The sequence below is a fragment of the Talaromyces amestolkiae genome, assembly GCF_001896365.1.
Source record: "Talaromyces amestolkiae strain CIB chromosome Unknown scaffold11.1, whole genome shotgun sequence".
Taxonomy (NCBI): domain Eukaryota; kingdom Fungi; phylum Ascomycota; class Eurotiomycetes; order Eurotiales; family Trichocomaceae; genus Talaromyces; species Talaromyces amestolkiae.
The window spans coordinates 1,057,748-1,082,221 of record NW_024468047.1 but is presented as its reverse complement, the minus strand read 5'-3'; the positions used below and the strand labels follow the sequence as shown (position 1 = coordinate 1,082,221).

Sequence of the window (24,474 nt, the reverse complement as noted above, 5' to 3'; positions counted from 1 at the left end):
GCCAGGGGCGCGAAGGTCAAAACTCGGTCACGTGGATGATATAGAAATGTGGCTTTACATGTGGCGCAGTAACATGTGATAGACAGCGACGTCATCTCAGGAAAGCAATTAAGGAACCCCCCGCTGATTATTCGCTGTCTTTAAAAAAGAATCATCGTTTTCTCAAGTTTTACTTTCCACAGATAATTCAAGTTTAAACCAGTCCGTCGCCATGGCAGGTAAGTACCCCTAAGGGAAGTGACCTAGATTCTCACGCCTTTACTCACATTTCGTTCTAGGCCAACCAGATTATTGTAAGTGCAGTCTCGCGAGGCTGACGATGATTGGACTCACACGTAACAGACAAAGTCTTGGGGGTCTCCCCTACTGCGACGCAGCAAGAGATCCGAACTGCATACAAGAGGTGCGCATCATACATGCGGTTAACCTCTCTGGATCTTGGAGTGATAGGCATACTAACGCTCAGATACTTTCAGGGCTTCTCTGCGAACCCATCCTGACCGGGTATCCGTCGACGCTCCCGACAGGGCTTCCCGGACGAAAGAATTCCAAAGAGTGAATGACGCCTACTATACACTATCCGACCCAGAGCGTAAACGGGACTATGATGCAGCCCGAAGAAGCTATTTCGGCGACGACCGTAGCGAGAGTGCCGACGAAGACATACCCCGTGGCGGCGCTGGTGGGTTCCCATGGTCTTCATTTGATTTTAGTGGCTCCGAGCGAGAACGAGAGGGACGTGACTCGAATCAGTTCGGTTCGATATTTGAAGAAATGCTTCGTGAAGAAGGGCTCGCCAGTGATGAGACCGATACGAACGGGCAAAGGAGAGCTGTGCCCACGAAGAAGTTCTGGTCGATTGTTGGCGCAGTCAGTGGTGGTGCTTTGGGCTTTATAGTTGCAAATGTCCCTGGCGCGTTAGCTGGTGCTGTGGCTGGTAACAGACTAGGTGCTGTCCGAGATGCGAAAGGAAAGAGTGTTTATGATGTTTTCATTGAGCTGCCACAATCAGATCGTGCCAGACTTTTGAGCGAACTCGCGGCGAAAGTTTTTCAAACAACTTTAGGTCGTTGAAGACTGACTCTGGGCTGTTTGAAGCTTTGCGGCGAATCTAGGCCTCAGTTTTGTTGACTACGTATCAGGATGGGCTGGAGGGCATAGCAATAGTTTGGGCTTTTCATTCACGTTTCGCTTTTTGGGCGTTCACTATGGTCTCTACTGTATTATACCATCAATTCATTTAGATCAGTACCGAATGTGCGTATAAATAGCTGAAACAATCTCTTATCGTGGAGGGCGATTTAACGTTATCGATAAGCAAGACCCTGCCCCCTCACTTCACCGCTTGAATAGACCACATGGCGCGGTAGCTTTGCCCCTTGATCAAATCAACATTCAACTGCTCAATTCTCGTTTCCATTTGTACGACCTGAGAAATTACAATTGAGCATTGTTTGAATCTCGATCAGCATATATCATCCCAAGTTTCAATTCAGTCCCACAGAAAAAATGGCTACGGCCGCTGCCAGCGTTTACCCCTCCCTGGAGAATCGTCCTCTCAAGGGCACTGTTGTCCTGTTTGATGTTGACAAGACTTTGTCGCCTGCTCGGGGGGTATGTTCTTGATCACAAAATATCCCAAACTTCAGATTCTACGAATAAATTGCTAATTAGCTCCAATTGCAACAGAGCGCTTCTCCCGAAATGTTGACCTTACTGTCACAACTCCGCCATAAATGCGCCATTGGTTATGTCAGTACTTGATTCTTTCGAGGCCGTCCATTCTGTGTACAGAATATCTAATGATTATTGCAAAACCAGGTTGGCGGCTCAGACTTCTCAAAACAACAAGAACAACTCGGCTCCTCCACCGTGTCGGTCACCTCGCTATTCGACTTCTGCTTCTCCGAAAACGGGCTCAATGCCTTTCGTCTCGGAAAACCGCTCGCCAGTACCAGTTTCATCCAGTGGCTTGGAGAGGAAAAAWATCAGAATGTGGTCAATTTTCTGTTGAAGTACCTCTCTGAGGTTCGGTTGCCGAAGAAAAGGGGTACTTTCATTGAGTTCCGTACTGGGATGATTAATGTTAGTCCTATTGGAAGGAATGCTACTGTTGAGGAAAGAAACGAGTTTGAAGAGTGGGTGTTTCGTCTCGCTATGGGTTTATGCAAACTAAAAATTTTCAGATATGACCAGGTTCACAACATCAGGAAAACTCTTGTAGAGGCTCTTAAGAAGGAGTTTCCTGACTACGGTTTAACGTGAGTAGAATTGGCAACTAGACTACATAATATGCTTACATTCTATACAAGATACTCAATCGGCGGACAGATCTCATTCGACGTCTTCCCCACTGGATGGGACAAGACCTACTGTCTCCGTCACATCGAGGCAGAGAAAGAGATCACCGGGGTCGAGTATAAAGATATCCACTTCTTTGGCGACAAATGTTTCCCCGGCGGAAACGACTACGAGATTTACAGCGATCCCAGGACTATTGGTCACTCTGTCACCGACCCCGATGACACCATCAAGCAATTGAAGGAGCTGTTCCAGCTGTGAAATAACAGCCCTGAGAGGAAGTCCTCTATGCTATAGTCCCAGGTGCTCGCGAATAGTTTATCGCGACTGAAACATTGCTCCTGATTATGAGGAGAATCCTCTACTAAAAGTGCCTAAATTTAATATGACCGACCAATAAAAAATCATTTTCTGGCAAATTATTCCAAACAACACGACTGATAAGCCCGAAGTATATGTTAGACACCTTACATTGCAGGCACCAATCGTGCTCCACCAGGAAGTTGCGATCTCCACGACCTCTTTCTTTCTTCATTTCCCTAGTTCCCCTTTCTCCGAATCTCCAATTTATCTCACATCCCTGAAATTCCTTCTTGTTTCAGCTTCTCGTCCACAGTCCCTATCCACCGCCGTGCAGATTCCCACATCTTATCGCGTGACGCTACACGCTGACGTCTGACGGCATTAATCCACCTTATCCCGGCAAGGAGGGAGAACAGCTAAGCTGCTTAGGCCTTAGCCTCTTATTTCCTCCGCGAACTGCTGCTACGCATTTACCCGTTCGACTTTTACACACTCTCCACCTGTTGAACAACGCACCTCTTCATCAGTTGCTGCTCTATTCTACAGCACTAAGAAGCTCTCGATAATAGTGCAAAAGCAGTGCTTTCTTCTTGTTTCCTCTTGTTGCATTTCGCAGGGTGGAAGGCGTTGTTAGCGACACGGCTTGCTTCACTGGTTGATCGGTCACCTATATCTCTTCGTTCGCAAACGCATACGGAATACTATTCAAATTCGCGTATCGGTGACAAGGGGATGGATTCGGCGATTCAACAGTTTTCTGTGTGCGAAATCTCTTACTAGCTTTTTCCGAGGCGCTCATCCGACCAGCCTCTCGGCTCGACATCAACGAATTACTCCTCGGGGCGTACTTACGGACAACGTATCAACCAGAAAAGAACAAAAATCACAAAATGGATATTAATTCGCTACTTGCACCACAAGACTCGGCTGCGCAGTCGCGCCAGTCAAACGGTCAAGCACGCTCTAACAACAAGGGCAATGCCTCGACAACCTCGGGCCAGGCGTCGAGTACATCGCCACAAAAACCACGAAGAGGTCGCGCCGCAGGCTCGAAATATAGCTCTGGTCCATCGCCAGTCGCCCGACAAGCTCTAAAATCTCGTCTGCCCGAGCGAGCTACTGCATCCAACCCACCTGGAAACTCCACTAGCCAAGGAAATTCGTCTGGAAAAGGCAATGGATCGATGACGGCTCTAGCAGAAGCAGCAGCGCTTCAAGGTCAAAGTCAGCCTCAAAGCCAAAACCATCCCCCTCACAATCAAAAAGGTAATCAAGGTGTCTATTCGAACATGTCCATCTCGCCCATCTATCCCAATCCGAAACCAGTCAAACTTGTGCAGAATCCGCCACGTGCTCCAGAACCTCGAGAATTTGTGAAACGTAACTTTTCTCAATCTTCCTTGCACCCAGAGGCCCAGCAACAGGCCAATCAGTTGTCAAGTCATATTCAAGCAAACCCTCATTCCTACGAGTCGCATGTTCAGTTCATTCAGCTTCTTCATACTGGGTTCGTGAATCATGTTTATCCGCCACATGATCCTGACGCTCACGGCGATCCAAGAGCCTACGATTTGTTGAAAGATTTGCGCAGCGCTCGAGAGGACATGGATAAGCTCTTTGCAATGGGGGAAGACTTGTGGGTGGAGTGGATTCAAGACGAGACCATGGTGGCACAGACAGTTGATGAGAGGATAGCTGTCATGGAACTTTGTCGACGGGCGGTTGAGGAAGAGTATGGAAGTACGAAGCTTTGGACGATGTTTGGAGAGTGGATGCTTTATCTCTACAACTCCGCAAACGGGCAGGCGGGTCAAAATCAGTGGAGCGAAGAGGATCGATTAGTCGGTCGGGAAGTGTTTAGCTGGCCATCCGTCTTTGAAATATGGCAAAGGGCAGCTGATGCTACAAGATGGCGCATTCATGATAGCCATCTTGTCTGGTCAAAGTTTCTTGAGCTCTGCATCCAGGACTTTTCACATTCCCAAACCAACGAAAAGGCGACCCAGGTCCGAAACACTTTTGAGTCTCGCCTTCAAACTCCACATGCCGCGTGGGATGAGACTTTCCAGATTTTCTCGGGTTTCGTCAGTCAATATTTCAATGCGAACTATGAGGAGATTATGGCCAACACCGTCGCCAGAGCATCGGACGCAAAAGCGAAATATGCAGCTCGGCAGGACTTTGAGCACAAAGTACAGAGGGCGCTAGAGTCAAAGGACCGCAATCTGGAGTGGGCTGTATATTCAGAGTACATCGAATGGGAACTGTTACAGGATCCTCGTAAAAACATGTACAGTCCTCATCTGATCAATGCTTTATATCAACGAGCTCTACTACGGTTTCCTACCGATGTGCCGATGTGGGAGGACTGCGTCATGTTTCTGATACAGCCGCCTGTGCCTGTACCTCCTAATGAGATTGCACCCGTTCTTCCGACCATTGAACGTGCGACGAGACATTGTCCATGGTCAGGATCTTTATGGTCTCAATGTCTGCTTGTTGCAGAACGCGAGGGTCTTTCGTTCGATCAAATCGTAGAGCTCAAGCATAGAGCTACTAGCACAGGCCTCCTAGATGCTGGCGGTCTCGAGGAAGTCATCAAAGTTCACTCGATGTGGTGCAGTTACCTACGCCGACGTGCATTCCTACCTGACGCAATTGACGAAGATCTCGACGTTGCCGAGGTCGGTATTCGTTCTGCGATTGAGAGAGTTCAAGAGCTCGGAGAGAATAAGTATGGCAAATCGTATCAAGGGGACCCTTACTTTCGTCTGGAGAGGATTTATACGCGTTATCTGAGTGAAAGCGGAAGCTGGGATAGCGCTCGCGAATACTACAAAGGCCTTATAGCGACCCGAGGTAACAGCTATGAATTCTGGCTAGACTACTACAACTGGGAAATCATGTCTTGGCGAACATTTGTGGAGCCTGCCATGACACCGGAAGCTGCTCGAAGGACTCCGGGACCTAGCTATGCCACAGGTGTGTTGAAGCAAGCCATCAGACGACCTGATTTGGATTGGCCGGAGAAGATCATGACCAAGTACATTGCGCATTGCGAGGACTACGAGGACGCCGACGAACTTCAGGAAGCTCTAGTTGAGACACAAAAGGCTATGAAAGCCGTGGCACGGAGACGACAAAAAGAGGCGCTGGAGCGTGCTGCCGCGCAACAAAGCGCTGCAGCGAGCGCAGAAGCAGCTCAAGCAGCAGCAGTGGAACCCATGGATACGGAGGATGATGCTGTATCCGCTGTTCCGAAACGCAAACGCGAAGAAGACTCTCTTGAGACTACCGAGACACCTCACAAGAAAGCCCGTCCGGAGACGATATCAAACGACCACAAGGAGCCAGCAGAGTTGAAGAGGGACCGCGAGCATTCCACCGTCATGGTCAAACGCATGCCTTCTGACGTTACCGAGTCTCAGATTCGGCAATTCTTCCGCGATGTGAGTTTCATTCTTGTTTCTACCTCTTGTACTACAAACGTGCTAACAATTTAACAGTGCGGACCCATCGTGGACATTAAATTTCTGCCCTCTGAGCATGGTTTTGCAACGTCTGCTGTGGAGTTTGAAACTCCTGAAGACGCAGCCGCCGCTCTTACTCGGGACCAGAAACGAATTGATGGCCAAACTGTCGATGTCGAAATGGGCAGCGGCTCGACGATCTATGTCACGAACTTTCCTCCGACCGCCGACGAAGCATTTATCAGGAGTCTGTTTAGCGAGGTAAGTGCAACATAGATACTTTGAGAGATGGAATCGTACTGATAGTTTCCAGGCTGGAGAAATTGTTGAAGTTCGCTTCCCGTCTCTCAAGTACAACACACATCGCCGATTCTGTTACGTCCAGTTTAAATCGGCTGATCAAGCCATTGCTGCGACTAAACTGAACAACAATGTTGTCGGCGACGGCCTCAACCTCCAAGTCAAGATCTCTGATCCTTCGGCACGCCAAGATCGTCAAGGGCCAATGTACGAAGAACGAGAAATCCACATTTCGAACATCCATTTCGATGCTCGTGAAAACGACCTGAAGGAGATTTTCTCAAAGTATGGCACCATCGAAACTGTACGAATTCCGAGCAAAGTGAGCGGCGAGCACCGCGGCTTTGGCTTCATAGTCTTTTCGAAAAAGGTACGTGAACTTACTCGTTGTTTCTTAATCGTCACCTTCAGTTGAATCATAGTTAACGGCATGTCTAGGAGGAAGCGACTGCTGCCCTTGCTATGCACAAACAGGAACTTCGGGGACGGCCATTACAAGTCAAGATCTCTCAGCCGGCATCCGTCAAAAGAGCGGCTACTATCATCACCCCCAAAGCACGATCAGAATCAGCCGAACCAGGAAGCACAGACTTGGAAAGTCAAAGAGCGGCTGATGACCGCGCGGCTCGAACGTTGGGATTGATGAATATTCCTGACACAGTGAACGATAGTCGCATCCGAGCAATTGCCGAACCATTTGGTCCTCTTGTCAAGATCGTGCTACGTCCTGATCGCGAGGGAGCTATTGTTGAGTTTGTTGATGTCAAGGCAGCTGGCAAAGCTTCGTTAGAACTGGAAGGACATGAGATTGCTCCTGGTCGCCTAATTCGAGTAGGCACTGCCAACGATGTGTTGAAACGAAGTGGGTCTTCGGTTTCCGGCCCCGCGAAACTGAAAACTACCAAGACATTCATGCCTCAAATTGGTGGGCCTATCAAGCGTCCAACACAGCCAGGAACTGGACGTCGGGGTGGATTAGGCTTCAAGCGAGGTGGAAGTGTGGCCTCAGCTCGCAACGACGAGCATAATGAAAATGCCGAAGGAGCGACAGAGCAAAGGCCGCAGAAAACAAATGACGATTTCCGGGCCATGTTCAGCAATGGAAAGCAGTAGACCGGTCTTTCATAGGATCGATGCCGGTTCCTGTATCGCCCTTATGTTTTCTTTTTACTCCTCAAGCTCTCATCTATCTGTTTCTCTAATAATTACGAAAAGTCTCATCTGATATTACGACGAATCTGTCACACCAGCTGGCATGCTGGATCTCATCGGGTGGATGACTGTTTATAATGTTTGTCTTTGTTATGATATGAAAACTATGTTACAGAAGGAGGTGTATAGAAGAATTAATATACATCTTGACCCAAGATATAGAGTGCCATCATTTCAGATAAAGTTGTACATCTGACTTAAGGGGTTGAGTGCAAGGAGAACTTGAATGTATGATGACAATATTTAATTGACACTTGTTTCAGGTCATATATCTATTTCACATGGCTAGGTGTATTTGTCTCAATCATACAAATAAAAAATCATACCAGAAAGAACTCATCTCTAGATAGGTTCTACTATAGTCACGATTGTCACCTTGTCATAGCCCCTTTCTCCTTTTCTTATATGGCCACAATTTGAGATAGAGCTTTACAACTAACTCAAGATGGTCTGAGCTACTTGTCTTACTCATCAACTCTACCTAGATGAAAGTACGTGTACTTGACTTAACAACAGAAAGTCATGGATGGAAAGAGTCATCTTGCAATGATTTATCGGCCTGACCCAGGTCTATAAGAAGTCGCATCTCACAAATCCTCAACACCGAATACCTAATCCTCAACCACCACAGTCGAACAAACCTCGGGAATAATGGCTGACAGATGATACACAAGGAAAACAGTCGAACTAAGTGCGCAGGAATATGTCCGCATATTCAAAGAAGCCTATGATCTACGCATGCCCCCTTACGACCTCATAGTCTGGGATACATTTCTCTTCTCCAAATACACCAACATTGAGCAAGTGTATGGTTTGTTGATGATGTTCGACTGGCCGATATTGTATCTGTCGGGCAGCACCGATGAGAATATTCGAATGGTTGGTAAGTGGTGCAGAGAAGGCACTTTCGTCGACGAAGTCAAAAAAGTCATGGAAACAACGACATATGATTTTGTGGACATGGAGTTTCTTGAAAAGAATAGGGCAATTTTCGAGAAGTCAACTTCTCAATTCCAACTTCCCACTCCTAACTTTCATGTGTCAACTCTAACTCAGCCACGACGTCAGAGACCTAGGTCACGATGTATAAAGACAATAACTTCCACACAGCCTGCCACAGAACCTCTGGTAGATGTGTCACTTCCAGCTACACAAGAATCCGCACAGCCTCCAGCAGATCGGGCAGGCACTGTACGAAAGCCTAGAATCAAGAGAGACTTGCAGTTCCTTAATTCGAACCGTGAGATACTGGATCTGGGACCAATGAATCTGTCTAGCGTCGACAACGCCCACAAAGAGACATGGTTCATGCAAGCGAAAGCTTGTATCAAGTTGCTTCTTCCTGGAACAAAGGCGAGGATTTCAATGTACAGACGCGAAAACAGTAAGATTCATACCTTGCTTTCGGCGTGGTTGTCTGGGGCATTTTGCCAGAACCAAACTGGGTGCTAGAAGACATCCATTTTGATCTTTGGTACAACATGGGATTTGCTGGTGTCCATTTCAAACACGGCAATGATCTACTACTTTCACGATATCAGAAGGCGTTTGCAAAGATACGGGGTATTGGTGCCATCAGGTTTTGCATCTTTGATGTCAAGTGGAACAATTCCAGAATGAGCTTGTGGTGTGACCTCAAGAAAGAATGGGAGTGCTCCAAACCCATTATCAAGGCTCTCGATTGGTTTTTTCTCCATACATGATCCAAGCCGCCGCGAAAACAGTGTGTACCGACTATATCATTTGATGGCTCTGAGTGATCACGAGTATCTTCGTCTTAAGGCGATAGATAAGACAACGGTGTTCGATGAATCGATGGTAGATTTCTGGCTACGTCGAGGTTCCGAGAGCAAAGAAGCAGACTCAATTGCTCGGAGGGATATCTACCGCCGTGTCCTGGAGCACATCGATGATCCGCAGGATCTAGTTCATGCTTTAGATCATTTTGAGTTGCCAGAATTCGTGCAGAGTGTGTATGAGAAGCTCGGTATGAAAATGACTAAACGTGAATTGGGACTCATTTGGGATGATTCTTGGTGATGGTAGCACTCGTTTGGTTCACTAGTCTTGATTCATACATTTGTTGTCTTGTAAATATGATTTAGTTAGTGTCGAATTTGTAAGACGGTATTCCGGTTGAGCATGAGATCGGCAAGTGCAAAGGTCTTGATACAAATAAAACCAAGTTCTGCATATGACCGCATCAAGCATGGAGCTTGTACGTACTACAGAATAGAGTGGGATGGAGGGGTCTGCATATTTCAAAGGATTCCTCCGAGGTCATCTGCTCACCCATTCCTTGATTTTCCCAGCGATCTAATTGCCCACACTACACTTTACTCAACCGATGGCGTGCATTTCGTATGTATGCGGAGCACTGCACTAATGTAGCGCCGTAAGTGCTAACCTGCTAGGTCGTAAGGAGTAAGGAGGCTTGGAGTTGTTGCAGGAGAAGGACGATGGACCAATAATTGAGCTGTTGTCTACACCGACTTGTAGAACAGAAGTATGAGAATAAGAGCTCGAGCACTAGTACTAGCTGATTATTAGAGGGTCAGTGCTGATCGCGTAGTCTAGATGTTTGTCGAAGAGAGTAGATGGTTTGAAGAAGAAGAATTAGTAGAGTGGGAGAAGGAAGGCATTCCCTTATCCGGCCTGGCTTATTAAGGTCACTTCTTCTGCCGCAGTCAACCTTGAAGTACTTTTTCCTCCTCGAACTCCCCGACTAGACATAGTCGCGCCACCAACGACCGGAGCGCACTCCAATAGTAATTTGATATATCACCTAAGGCTCTTATATACAACAACCCGTCTCTTCTACCCCAACTGGCCGTGGTGGCTGCGATCTCCTCAACCCAGGCCGGTCGGATACAACCACACCTAACACCATCAACAACCACCACAACAATGGCGCCGACAGAATGGGACCCTTTACTCCCAAATGCTAATCACCAAACGGGTCGCAATTATACAGGCATATTAACCAAGACGATTGTCTATGGTATTACTTTGGTGTTGTTCTTGATCGGTGGGTGTTCTTTCTTCTGTAAACGGTGATGCCTTGCGGCTATCCCAGCTACGTCATCGAATTCATACACCGAAGAGAGGTTGCTGATGAATTTCTACAGCCTACGCATTCACCCTTTCGTCGATTATCCTGCCGAGCTGGGTCAGTTATCATAGCGAGAAGGTATTTCTACATCCATATTTATTTTCTCTATCCGATGGTGGTACTGACTTGACCGACAGCCTCCGCTACACTACTCCTACGGTCTCCATCGCCGCTGCTCCTCCCTAACCGACATCTGCGAACCTTTCCCCCAATACGAAGACTGCCATGGTGAAGACCGCTATTTCTGCTCCATGTGGCGGAGCGTCGGCTTCCTCATGACCTTTGCCGTTGTTCTGATGTCGCTCGGAATAGTCGCATATGTGATAATTCTCTCCGGAGGGAAGAAATTGCGCGAAACCGGTTGGGGCGTGCTGAGTACGATTATTGTCTTGTCAGTTGCGGTGCAGGTGGCTAGTATGGCTTTGATTGTGGGTTCCCTCTTTTCGGTCTTATACTCGTCAGAGTGCTAATGGTTTATCAGGCGTATCTTTTTGACAATGATGAGCGTTTCTTTGTCGGTTGGCAACTCGACAAGTCATTTGCATTCTGCACTGTTAGCTGGTGCATTTCGCTTTTCTGCGCCGTCGCTATCGTCGTCGCGGCACGTACCTTACCTTCAGAGGGTGGCTATGAGCTCGTTCCGGGCTTCGGATATGACGCCGAGGAGGTGAACTGACCGACTTACGCCAGTCGTGTACCACAAATATACTATACCCATCGCAACACAGCCTTCTGCCTATATGGTCTTGTCTTAATCTAATATACCCCTTTATCCGTCGACATTTCTCGAAAGTAACCGAAAATGAGGCAAATGTCGGCGAGTGATGATACTACATTCTGAGCTTTCGCCATTCTTGTATTCAGCATGTTGCGGCTTCCTCGTTGCATTTCTGTTCTGGTTGATTCGGCGTCCAAACTTGTCTGTGTCTTGATACGGCTTTTTCTTCATTTTGTGCCTTTTTTCATCATCTTTCAGGTACATAGTTACATTATATACATATCCTCAACTATTTTTAGCCTACTTGAAAACTACAGTCTGTAAACGATACGGCAACTAGCTGCTCCAGCCATGTATTCACGGTTATCTGATTGTGAGGTACGTACATGGACTCTGTAACTCCAGTCACCTCTACCCTCCGACCAAACGCCCACGATGACCCAAAGAGAGAGAATCATAATTAGTACAGCAGAAGAAGAATTATACACTGTCCGGTGGAAGGGAAAAGAAAAGATCCAGAGAGAGAAAAAACTACGCCTTGTTACGCCAAGAGAAAAGGGAAATAGTCTTGAAGAGAAGAGAGGAGAAATGAACATTTGATGAAACTGCTAACCACACAGAGCCCGAAGAATATTGCAAGGTATGGATATACAAGCTGCTCCGTGGTGAGGACTGAAGCGGATGATTAAGAGGTAAGAAATCGGGGAGTGTGATTGACATTATTGAGAAGAAGAAAAGAATGAAGTGGGTATTTGGTATTTGAGTATCAAAAAGATACCCCATGTCTTCATGATATTCAAACACATAATTGGAGTTTCTCGGATTGTGTCAGAAGGTCGAATGATACTGGGACCGAGGAGCGAGGGTTACAATCAATGTGAATGGACAAAGGAGAGTAAAGGAGGTGTTCCAAGTGGAGAAAGAGAGTATGAGACACACAGTCGGTTGATAAGTGGCTATCGACATGCAATTAAATTCATCATCAACATTCCTTACTTAGAAGTCAGGAAGAGGGAACTGCGAGTGGAAAGATGGAAGTGGAAGACCAACAGGACGGCCTTCGTGTTGTTGGTGGTGCTGTAAATCAGTATGTAGCTGAGCATGGGCAGTGCGACCATCATGCTGCTGCGAAGGATTGTAGGACGAGAATTCACGGTAGGGAGTAGAGAACGGCAAAGTCGAATGAGTAGTTGCGTGCTGTGGCACTGGAGGCGGAAGATGGAACGCAGGATTGACGGTAGCCAACTGAGTTGGAGGCGGAAGCTGGTATGAATGATGATGATGATGTTGTTGTGGATGGTACTGCTGGACGTGGTTCGAAGGAATGGGAGCAGCTTGGTAATGATAGCCACGACTAGCGTCACGATAGACGTCAGCATTGGCAGCATTCTCGTAGATATTTGCAGTCTTGGACGAAGACTGGCCAAGACCGACGTTCCCCGCGCGCATGTTGGACTTCTTCACCCGCTTGCTGTCTTCATCCTTCTTGTCCACCTTACACTGATAGCGGCTCGAGAAGACAGGCAAGATCTCAATATCAGGAAAGCGTCGCACCTCTGGGGCTCGACCATGGAGTTCCTCCTCTTCAATCTCGCGAGCCACCTGTTCGGAAGTCTTGTCTTTACCCTGGATGTAGTTCTCGATCTGGTCGATCAGCTCGCGCACCTGGTCGAAGGTACGATACTCGCCGAGATAGGGATAGACAAATTCTGGCACGGGGCAAGGAACGTTCTTTGGAGAGGCTTTGCGACGGCCTGTGGGAGTGAGGCCTGGATGTGCGGTTCGTGCGGCCATAGACTCGAGGGTCAATGCTTCTGGAAGATGGCCTGCCGCTGCGGCAGCAGTGATACGCGCCTTCTGAGATCGAGCAACTTTGCCGGCTGGACGACGAGATGATGCAGCAAAGTAATGGGGATCGCCAGTAGGATATTCCATGGAACCAGCACTACGACGAGTACGGTCCTGACGATCCTGCTCACGCTTGCGTAGCACGACGTTCCAGAACGAAATTTCACCCCATTGTTGAAAGTTATTCAGTGCCTGACGCACAAGATCGACCTGCTTCTGGGGCCACTGGTTGGAGCAGGTGTATTTGCTACGCTGGTAGTGCTTGCGGCAGTACCAGATCCATAGACGCTCGGGAATGTTCTGAGTGGGTTTCTTGTTGCGGCCGAAGATGTGTGAAACGATCTTGCGAGCGTTGATGTCCTCGGGATTAGGATTCTCGGTGCACGGGCCCGTGATGCCGTTCTCTGGGTCGGTGTATTGACAGAAAGGAACATATTTGGAGGATTCAGACTTCTTCCCGTCTTCTGAATCAGCCTTGATTGCATTCCCAGCAGTTCTGCTTATGCCACTACCGACTGTGGTGGCAGTAGCATATGACATTGCATCACGATGGTTGGACGCGCTGGTGTAGTCAATGTCTGTCCCATTTTCGTTACAAACGCCGTCGTAGGCATGAGCCGCGGCACCCGCAGCGGATACAGATGGGAAGCAGTCATTGTGATGGGTATACTCTTGATGTGAGGAAGAGGTGACCGGCGTGAGAAGAGGCTGCTGCCAGTACGAACGCCCTGCCGAATCGTTGTGCTGATAAGTCCAATTAGACTGTTGAGAGTACGTAGGATCAGTAACCAAGTCAGCCATCGCCATAAGTTTATGGTGGCTATGATGGTACTCATCAGGGGCCCGGAAGCCAAACTCGCGTACAGGAACAGGTTTCTCGACAATCTTCGACTCTTCTTCTTCAGGAGGGAGTACGGAATGTTCGGTTTTGTGGTGCGAAGACATCAGAGAAGCAGACGAAGCAGACGGAGGAAACGTAGATGAAGGGGTGAAAGTAGTAGGCGATAAACCTGAGGCTGTCAATGACGCTGAATGAGTGTGTTGGTGTTGTATGACAAACTCAGAAAAACGAGACAAGACGGAGTCGTCAACAGAAGAACGATCGTGGCTCACAACAGGAGAGGGAGAAGGTTTGGAGATGGCGCTGGTCTTATTTAAGATGGATCCAAGCTCCATAATTAGAGAAAAGAGAGAAATGGGAAATTGGAAAGGGAAAAGGGAGGACAGAGCAATTATGACTCTCTTTGTGACTGCCTCGTTCTTCACAAATTGCCAATTAATCGCCTGACTCAGACCGGCGGTGCCGAATCAGATCGGGTAAATAGGTTGCTCGAAGCAGGGCAGCACCCCGTCAGATGGTTTCGATAGCCAGAGAGGCATAAAACGAGGGAAAATTGCTGGAAGTAGAACCCCCACAATGCGCAGATGGAGTGACTGATACTGTACCAAGACTGTGAAGCTGTTGAATTGATCCCAGCAAGGATCATACAGAGCAGCACTGATTTCAATTGTGTTGTATAGGGAATCACTGCAAAGTACGCTTTTTGTGGTTATCCCAGCTTTCAGAGTTGGGTGGAATGAGCGAGGAAGAGATAGAAAGACGTTAGATTAAGAAGACATGAGAGACTTTTATAATGAGAGAGATGATGGTCTATGCCAAATATTCAAGGAAAGATCCGGCTCAGCGTTGAATCAAATACAAACGCTGAGCGGACCTTTCCTGGGCAACTAGATATTGTCATGAAACCTTATTGAGTATCTACAAACGGCCATTGTTCTTCTACCAATTACCTTGTCAGGAACTGTTGACGGAGTTGCCCCGGAGAGAGCATGATTATCACTACTCCAAGGCAGAGGAAACTGACAGCAGAACATTATCTGACACCAAAGGAAAAGCTCTTGATGAACTAGGTTAAAAAGACTCCTCTTCTCACCGAGTATGACAAACAAGGACATATAATTGGTGGTTTCTCCGCCAAATCAGAATATCTGATTTTTGATTGGACGCAAGTTTCAGTTCGGTATTTCGCATACAAAGACTTTATTTCACCGTTTGAGGCTCTTTTCAGTGTTTGTTCTTCGGTGGTCTTCCTTTTCGATAATTCTTTGATAGGGCTACTCCCGAGTCTGCTATCATGTGTTTGCTGATATCCATATATGGCAAAATCAAGAGCAAACTCGTCAGGGGCAAGACCCGTAACTACCCCTCGTTCTATCCACAAACAAAGTCATATCAATCCCGAGTCATGAAAAAGCTGACCCCGCAATATCTTCGTCAATATATCCACCTTGATCCCATACAAACACCCAGTCTTTGTCAGAGCTCGCCTGAACGACAAAGATAACTTTATTCTCACCGAGATTCCCGTTCTAGGCAAAAGTGTGAGAGACGAGCTGCATCCAGCAGGCGCATTGGATTTCTTGCTGGGGCTCGAGGCAAAGAATGACGTTTCTACAAACGGAAAATTAGCGGCCATTTCCAGATCTAGAGATATGTGAACAACATTGAGTCAAAAGCTAAGCCCCGCGAGTAAATAGTTCAATCCACTATCAGAAATTTACCTGGGTATCATTCCTAGTCTATTTTCATCTGCTGGAGGCAAATTAAATAGTCGGGGGTCTTAGGGAGCTAGACTCCCGCTTTCAGACTATCTCCAAGCTGAAAAGACAGTCTCATCACATTTATCAGCGATCTCGGCGAAATGGAGATATCATTTGTATAAATTTATCGAAGTTAGTAAGAAGAGAAGATTGAAATTCAATAAAAATTACCCAGTTACATAGTCATAACAAATACTTGAGTATATAGTTATGAACTCCGCATAACACATATTTAGGGAGAAGAGGGGTAAGGGTTTTATATACACGTGATTAATGGCTCGAGGGCCAGTGGCAAAGAAATTATTTGTCGAACAAAGAGATACTAAAAGCCCACGACGTAATTACACCCAGATGCTTTCTTTTACCTGCTCAAAGTGGCCATTTCACGAGGATTGACGTTGGAAATATATAGGCAACACTCAGATCTTACAGCTCAAGAATAAAGGAGGCGCTGATGCAATATGGCAAGCGAGGATTTTTACTTCGAAACTGTATATATATAGGTGTGTCGCGAAGAATGAGGAAATGATTGTGCCTTCGTCGGGGGAGTTAGGGCAAGTTTAAGCACGGACCAGGTGTCACGGTGCTAGCCAAATTTAGCTCCGTAGGGCTGCAGAAGCGACCCACTTATGCAACCTAACCTTATTCTCGGGCATTTCCCAGACTCCGCCAGCCTTGAAGAATCGTGTCATTTCATCAGTGCAAGTCGTGATGGAATATTGTACGGTAGTCCAAGTTTATAAGTACATTCAGAAAAAAGGAGAGAAGAAAACTAACATAAATAGCACAAACAGAATGCAGACCATGCAAAAACCATGCAAACCTCGTCAAATACGATTGCCGCGCCTTTCCAATTTTGTAACGCCCGACATTGGCCAGAGCCAATAATGCTTTTACCGGTGCTGAATTAATCACCACCGTCATAATTACTGCCGCAACGTAGCCAATCATGATCATCATCCATCGTACCGTTCATCGATAACTACCCCCCCCTGTCACTGGAACTCGAGGTGCGTATCTCCTTACCTGGCGACTACTGTCATACCCTCCAGGCCCGATATCTATTGATTGTATTTCTTGGCTTAGTGCATCCATTCCACCTGTGTATCCACTAGAGGCTGGGGCGGCAATAGGAACCTTGGCTGGAATGGGCGGCCCACTATCCGCGAAAGAGTAAAGTGGTGAAGACCGTGGCTGTGGATTGGGGGAGATAGACCTCCGTCGCGGTGGGGTACTATACGTTGTCGGGGAAGGCGCGTGATGTTGTTGTGGTTGCGCATACGGATCCTGTCTGTCATAGTCTCTAGTGGACGTCCGAGGTGGTGTGTAAGTGGTCGTTGTCGAGGTGCGTTGGTGACGTTCATAGGATTGCCGCGGTTGTTGTATCACGTAAGTACTGCGAGGTCGAACGCCACTCCGAACAACAGCATCCGGGGTTGCGGGAGCAGAATGATGCTGTTCACGGGGTGACGCGCGAGCGGCGTACGAAGAATGTTGGGGGTTATGTTTAAATCGAACGATGACTTCCGGCTTCTTGTTCTTCTTCTCTGGCTCGGGTGCCCAAGACTCTGATGGAAGATGATCTGAAGGATCAATGATTCGTCCATCATCTCCAATTATGGGACCATCATCTGTGTTTGCCTGAGACGGTTGACTGTTCTCGACGTTCCGATCGGGTGTCGCATACTGTGATCCACTTTCACGAGTAGCGGACGGTGAACGTCTGGGGTTGTAGGTGTCAAACGAGTCGGGAGAAAATGGCACGCTAGACACGTCACGCTCGTCCCTAGATGGCGGACGAGGGCTTACAGACTTTCTATAGGATAATGGACGAGGATTTGGGCTGATCGATCTAGCCCTATCCATTATCGGTGCCGGAGAAGTGCGCAATGGTCGAATGGCGGAGCTCTGCTGCGGTACGTTCGGCACATAATTCGTAACTTCCCGAGAAGGAGTACCGCTTTGAAAGCGACCATAAGAGCGGTCCGGACTGTATGCTTGTTGACTGTCGATTGTTTCGTTTGTCGTGTTATAGCCAGGAGCAAGACTGACAGGAACTGATGAGCTCGGTAGTTCCGTATGAAAAGATCTAGGTGGAGCCTGAGATGGTCTTGACATTGAAACTGCAAGATCTTGTTCGGCAGGTGATACAACTGAAGATCGATGTGAATCTCGGACTTCAGGTTGTGGAGGTGTATATTCTTGTGGAGAGTAAGCTTTGTAACCGGCAGTGCCTGATGAATGTGGAATGTTCGTGTTGACGGTCGTCCGATGGATAGGCGGTGGTGGAGGCAAGCCCTCGTCGTTTTCGTCTTCCACAGTTGGTTGCATAGCAGCGTATGCAAACCGATCATCTTCAGGTGCCATAAGCTGACGCAAAGGGCTATGTCGACGCGGGTCCGGCTGAATGAGTGCGTTGTTATACCGATAATGGTCGCTTGCTTCAAAAGAGGGTTCGCTTTGGGCATTTATGGCATATTCATCGGATGGTGCCTGATAAGCGTGTCTATCAGGTATGTAGGGTATCGGCTCCGTACCATAACGCGTGTCATCAGGATGGGAGGTGCGTTGCTGATCCGAATATTGAGAGTACTTCTCTACAGCTTCATGAGCGCCTCGAGCCTGGTAGCTATTAGGGTCATAGGCATCACTGTAGCTTTCTGCAACGGGACGATGCATTTGCCTTTGAGGCTCTCCATAATAAGCGTCGTTTGGTTCCTGATAGGGACGTGGCTGAGCACTGTATAGATCATCCTGCTCAACAACATCATTATAAATGACCCCAGAGGCGCCACGGTCATATTGATTGAACTGAGATGCTCGGGACATTGGCATATCCGCGTGCCTCGAGGATGGCCGAGCATCACTTTGCCGATGAGAGCTCGTTGGCCGAACATGATCTGGGTTAGGTCGTGGAGGTTGGGTGTTCTGAGGCACCGGCGCCGGATAGTCTTGAACAGCCACTGCGGGAGCGACAGGTGCGATAGGAACGACAGGTGCAGCTGGTGGAGCAGATGCCACGGGGCTCGCTCGTGATGGGGAAGCGCTGGTCGGGTCATCTGGTAGGGGTCGGCGTTTAATCGGCCGTGGCTGTCGCGGTCCTGAGAGTGATGACGAGCTAGTAGGCGTGGTGGTGTTATTGCTAGATCTTGACTGCGGCTTCTCTGTCACCACAGTTCTCCTCTCAATGACGGCTTCATCTTCCGGACGAGTATCGTAGTATGTCATCTCGAGCCTGATGTCGCCTGCATACTTGTTCCTGAATCTCAATTCGTGCCATGAATCGCTCTGTCCTCCGCCAGGGATGATCACTGAGCTGAGATCCACCCAAGTTTCTCCGATCAAGTCCGTTTTCTTGTCATCGTTGAAAACAGAAACTTTCAATTGGAGGTAATCCGGCGATTCGTGAACGGTATATCGGATTTCCTGGTCCCTAATTGTGATGTCAGTACTTCGGCAATGTTCTGGAAAAGTTGATGTCCCTACCATCGTGGAGTTTGACCACCTCTCATGTCAGTGTCTGTCTTCTTCGCTTCCTTTCCTAATCGTGCGGCAACGTAGGGATTTTGTTTGCCAATGGTCTTTCGATTGGGTAGATTCTTCGCTCGGTCGAAAATGACCACCAATGTGCCGATTTGGGGACCATCAACAGACATGTCTGCAAATATGCCCGCAGTATGCCCATGGGCAGTGGGCATTTTGACCAGTTTCTGTGCCATCGTGGAGGAGATGAGACTGCCGAGTCTCTGACCGTGGCGCTTTTAATCGCTGAAGGGGTTCGTCCGATACTCTAGGTATTGTTGTCGATATCAAGCATCCTGCAGAAAGTGGTGATGGTAACAATAATGTAAGTCGAACCGAGCCTGTCTTGCGAGACACGAATATCGGAGGATTGAATGCAAGAGATCAGAAGAAAAGAAAGTGTAAGCCTGGCAGTAGGCGCAGCTGTCTCTGGTGGGGGCTTGTTTTGTTCTGGCCTAATCGGGACTGGCCAGGGCGGGGAGGCTGGGAAATGCGCGCTGCGTCACTTGGGAGGTGCGGTGGCAGGGGACGTACTAGGCCATATCGGGAATAATGGATATCGATGAAGCAGCCAATAGAAGAGCATATCGTAAGCAGGGCTAGCGCGCTGCCTTGATCTCTGAAGCGGCATGCGCGTCTCTCGAGCCCAATTGGCCAATAAGCGCCAAACCCTGCAGCGTCAATGCACCACTATCGTCTAACATTCGTCCAGCCACAATTATAGCACGTGATATACTCGGATTATGTACTATGCTGTCTCTTGCTTGTTTGCTGTGTGATCCTTTTCAGCCGAGCTTTTGCAGGGGTCACCCAGCTAAAGCTTATCATGGACGGAGTACGAAGACCTGCTGATGCTCGAATCAGCACAGCGCATTGGACGGCAGACGCAAAGGCCCTCACCTTGTCTGGCCCTTTCTCTTCTACCCTACCCCTGTCAAATGTCGTGAGCTTGTGACCTAATCAGCAAATCTATTACTTGATAGAGCAATTCAAGTAAGACACTTGTGCACATTCCATTTATTCATTGTCTTGGTCTGGGATGTCATGTATCAGAATGGATGTGGCTGGAAGAGCGGTCACTTGAAGCTTTGATTCTCTGGGTACAGTCAATGGGGGTGAAGAGACGAGAAATGGAAGCAAATACAGGAAAGCCAAGCACAAGTGTCGAAGGTGAATGAAACAAAATGATAAAAGTTCAAAATCAGACGCTTAAATTGATCCCGCTGCAACAGCCTTGATTCTCTCTTGCAACGCCGTTGGATCCAAATACACCGTAAAGAAACTCATCTTCTCATCTCCCGGCTTTCTTCCAAACACAGCCATGCCAGGAATGAAAATTTCCTTTCTTTCCGGATCTCCCTTTACTACGTACACAATATCGGCTTCTTGATATATCCGATCCGGGAGAACATCCACATGCTTAATAGTGTGCTTCATGCTATCCAGATGTGGAAATTGGGAGTCGAAGAAGTCGATAATGTTGGATTTGCCAGTGATTGCCGGGCTCGAGGCAAATGTCAGAACGCAGTCATCAGTATAAAATTTGGGGATGGCGAGATTGGAGTCCAGGGCGTCCATATGTTTGTGGAATTCCTTGAGCCATTCTATGGCCTCAGCATGTTGGTCTTGAGCCGCCATTTCGGTAACGCAGGGTATAATCACGGAGGAGAGAGGCTCTGATGCTCATATTGTCAGATCGTGCTGCTAAACTTCTAAGGTTCTTATGAAAACAGGGCTGGGGAGTGTGGCCTACTCGATATATAGAGTGACTGAATACTCAATAGAGGAAAGGTAGAAATAGTAATACCACTACCAGTTTGAAGAGTCAATTGTATCTAGCCATTATATATAGTTTATAATTATCCATCTTTACATATTTGCCATGAGTTGATGACATTTTGTTTTGATCGGTATATAGCGATCAAGATGCCGAGCAACATGTCTGCTGAATAAGCGAAACGTGAATGACAAATGACCTCCCAACCAACAAAATCCACTTCAGTGTTAGATCCTCCTCACCATTGGTCCAAAATGATATCATTCCCAGGTATGTCTGGTAATCGTCGAATCGAAGAGTAATCTCGTCTCTGGATGAATGCGCAAGTGGAGTTATAGTTATGGATGATATCCATTGCCGTCGCGCAGATTGAGGCCGAGATCACTTGGGCTTCGACTAATATTGAGGATTGCAATGCTCCTCTTACCGATTTTCTCTGATTCCAAGTGATCTTTGGTAGCCTTAAAATATTAGGTCCAGCATCGCCTTCAATAAAATCAATATGCTGTGACGGTGTGGTGGTATTCGACGCTGCCTCTACCCTTCATGCCTTGCAGTCGAGTGCAAGATACGATGACCAAGCAGCAATGGTCAGCAGGGATTTTGCCTAGATTCCTGGTATTTCTCCTGGAAGTTTCGTCTAGATCTATGTATTTACTTTTCGATGAATGGTGGCCGTAAAGGCAGCGGCAATACAACAATATCTTGCTCGTAATGGTACGTATTTTGTTGCATCCAATCTCAAGTTTACAATTACGCAGGAAAACCACGCTAAGATAGGGTTACTCAAGATCATTGGTTCATTATACGATAAATAGCGAGTCCCCACTTGAATGTTACGTACCGTGTATTGAGTTGTAATTTTATCCATCGTGAACTTTTTTGGAGACTGCAAAAAAAAATCAAGACCATCTCTGATTCCACGACGAGGTGGTACCACTCTACATTATACTCTTTTCAGCATATCCCTAAATACCAGACACTCATATCATTACATAAAGGCTATCTGAAAACTAATTTCCTCACTTCTGGTCGCAATGGCTGCGCCAGTGCTTCCTCTCCCTCAAGTCAAGCTCCCGCAGCTGCCATCGACAAAACTGACGACTGAACAACTCTACTGGAGATCCTTCAAGAACCCTCTTCTCGTGTCTTCGCCATCCAACAATCCGATAAACCTCATCACACAACCTTCCGTCCCGTCTTCGTTATCTGCTTATCCTTCCGCCGCCCAGCCTCCCGATGTCTTCACCGTTACAACCGGTGCGCGGGTTCAAATTTACTCGGTCCGGACACGAAAACTCTTAAAGACAATTACAAGATTCGACGATACGGCACGGGGTACCGATATTCGACCTGATGGACGTATTATTGCGGTTGGCGATGACACTGGCACCATACAAGTTTTTGATGTGAATTCTCGTGCCATCTTGAAAACATGGAAAGATCACAAACAGCCCGTGTGGGTGACGAAATTTTCACCTAGCGACCCCACGACGCTGCTGAGTACGAGTGATGACCGTACTGTTCGACTGTGGAGTTTACCAAGTGAAAATAGTGAGAGGACATTTACTGGACACACGGACTATGTTCGAAGCGGTGCTTTTCTTCCAGGCTCTATGGCTTCGGCTGGCATGGTTGTATCCGGAAGTTATGACAAAACAGTGAGACTGTGGGATCCGCGTGTGGACGGTCGCGCCGTAATGACCTTCCAGATGGGCGCTGCAATTGAGTGCGTTCTACCTATGCCTTCTGGAACGACAGTGCTGGCTGCTGCAGATAATCAAATCGCAGTCTTGGACGTGGTGGGTGGCAAGCCTTTGCATATGATCAAGAGTCACCAGAAGACAGTCACATCTCTTTCATTGGCATCAAAAGGTGAACGAGTGATCAGTGGTGCTCTAGATGGCCATATGAAGGTGTTTGATACGACTGGTTGGTCGGTCGTGGCTGGGTCGAAGTATCCATCTCCTATTCTTTCATTGCGCGTCCTCACATCAGGCCCTGAGAGGGAGGATAAGCATATTGCTGTTGGTATGCAATCCGGTCTCCTCTCAATCAAGACCAGGCTTTCAGGCGAGCAAAAGATCAAAGAACGAGAGCGTCAGAAGGAAATGCAAGCTTTGATGGAAGGTCGAATCGAAGAATTTGACAAGAAGGAGGCAAAGAAAGCCCGGGGCCGGGGTTTCGAGAAACGCACACGTGGGCAGGATTTCCTTGGTGAAGGCGTCGATATCATCATTCAAGGACAGGAAATCAAAAAGAGAAAGAAGGAATCCGACTGGGAATCTGATCTCCGTCATGCTCGTTACTCTGAGGCACTTGATCGGGTACTGGCCGGGACCGATAAGACCGCTCAATTAACGCTCATCACAGCGCTGCGACATCGTTCGGCTCTCCGGACTGCGTTGAAAAATCGTGACGAGGTCACTCTTCAGCCGATTTTGAAATGGGTATATAGGCATATCATGGAACCACGCCTCGTGAATATTTGCGTTGAAGTTGGAATGAACATACTTGACATCTACTCCGGCAACCTCGGTCAATCAGCAGACGTCGATGCGCAAGTCCTCAAACTTCATAAGCGAGTGCGCGAAGAGGTTGATCGAGCACAGCAAGCCTGGCAAACGAAGGGCATGTTGGATATGCTCAAAGTTTCTTGACATTTCGTCATGAGGAACTATAAAGAAAAGTTTGGTCCTTGGATACCCGCATGGATTGGAGTTAGATTGGCATGACTGCATATGGGTGTTATTGTATAGATATTTAATGAATCGTTGAAACCTCGACAGCAAGCTCCAAATGATGTCGTAGATCTAGTCTTGGTATATTAGAGACGTAATTTACAACTTCAGTTGCTAAGGTAGTAAGCATTCTGACCGGAGTTCACACCGTCAAGCACATTATGTATTAGAAATACCAGTTATTTACAGTGCACACCACGTGCCATTCAAAAAATACGTAAGTGTGGCGTATCGGTTACATGGTAGCCGAAACCTGCTTCACAATCGAGCAGCCCCAGATCCAGATCAAACTTATTTACAGATTCCCCGGATTTTTCTTTCTCTTTTACTTTTCTCCTCTTTCTGTTTTTCTTTTTTTTTTTTTCGATAGGGTTGATACTGACAAATGTCGCTCGTGTCATTGGCCTGAGTGTAGTCAATGTTGCACATACATTCAGTCTCGTGCATACTACATTCCAATCATCTACAGGCCTCGGGACAATTAGTCGAGATATTGATGACGAATCAAAAGCTGTCTTTTGATGATATGAACTTGTAAATATATATATGCATGCCATGAGCGGAAGTTA

At 47.5% G+C, this 24,474-nt stretch overlaps 7 protein-coding genes across 7 annotated transcripts; 5 read left to right on the top strand and 2 right to left on the bottom strand.

The window, feature by feature from the left end:
* Positions 1-211: 211 nt before the first annotated feature.
* On the top strand, positions 212-1,074 carry BHQ10_006312 (uncharacterized protein; the record flags this gene model as incomplete). Its single annotated transcript, XM_040878885.1, has 4 exons — positions 212-218; positions 279-293; positions 343-403; positions 477-1,074. 4 exons carry the CDS (start codon positions 212-214, stop codon positions 1,072-1,074), a joined length of 681 nt encoding a protein of 226 aa, XP_040734816.1.
* A 435-nt stretch (positions 1,075-1,509) lies between these two features.
* Positions 1,510-2,562, top strand: BHQ10_006311 (uncharacterized protein; the record flags this gene model as incomplete). The annotated part of the gene is made up of 5 exons (XM_040878884.1): positions 1,510-1,614; positions 1,675-1,752; positions 1,822-2,138; positions 2,187-2,261; positions 2,313-2,562. The coding sequence occupies 5 exons, from the start codon at positions 1,510-1,512 to the stop codon at positions 2,560-2,562; spliced, it is 825 nt and encodes a 274-aa protein (XP_040734815.1).
* Positions 2,563-3,494: 932 nt separating this feature from the next.
* BHQ10_006310 (uncharacterized protein) lies at positions 3,495-7,487 on the top strand (the record flags this gene model as incomplete). The annotated part of the gene is made up of 4 exons (XM_040878883.1): positions 3,495-6,053; positions 6,111-6,335; positions 6,388-6,744; positions 6,813-7,487. 4 exons carry the CDS (start codon positions 3,495-3,497, stop codon positions 7,485-7,487), a joined length of 3,816 nt encoding a protein of 1,271 aa, XP_040734814.1.
* A 1,845-nt stretch (positions 7,488-9,332) lies between these two features.
* BHQ10_006309 (uncharacterized protein) lies at positions 9,333-11,374 on the top strand (the record flags this gene model as incomplete). The annotated part of the gene is made up of 4 exons (XM_040878881.1): positions 9,333-9,573; positions 10,715-10,776; positions 10,836-11,126; positions 11,180-11,374. The coding sequence occupies 4 exons, from the start codon at positions 9,333-9,335 to the stop codon at positions 11,372-11,374; spliced, it is 789 nt and encodes a 262-aa protein (XP_040734813.1).
* Positions 11,375-12,412: 1,038 nt separating this feature from the next.
* Positions 12,413-19,584, bottom strand: BHQ10_006308 (uncharacterized protein; the record flags this gene model as incomplete). Its single annotated transcript, XM_040878880.1, has 3 exons — positions 12,413-14,274; positions 16,978-19,298; positions 19,352-19,584. 3 exons carry the CDS (start codon positions 19,582-19,584, stop codon positions 12,413-12,415), a joined length of 4,416 nt encoding a protein of 1,471 aa, XP_040734812.1.
* Positions 19,585-20,596: 1,012 nt separating this feature from the next.
* BHQ10_006307 (uncharacterized protein) lies at positions 20,597-21,025 on the bottom strand (the record flags this gene model as incomplete). The annotated part of the gene is made up of 1 exon (XM_040878879.1): positions 20,597-21,025. The coding sequence occupies one exon, from the start codon at positions 21,023-21,025 to the stop codon at positions 20,597-20,599; it is 429 nt and encodes a 142-aa protein (XP_040734811.1).
* A 1,176-nt stretch (positions 21,026-22,201) lies between these two features.
* On the top strand, positions 22,202-23,824 carry BHQ10_006306 (uncharacterized protein; the record flags this gene model as incomplete). Its single annotated transcript, XM_040878878.1, has 1 exon — positions 22,202-23,824. The coding sequence occupies one exon, from the start codon at positions 22,202-22,204 to the stop codon at positions 23,822-23,824; it is 1,623 nt and encodes a 540-aa protein (XP_040734810.1).
* Between the last annotated feature and the right edge of the window lie 650 nt (positions 23,825-24,474).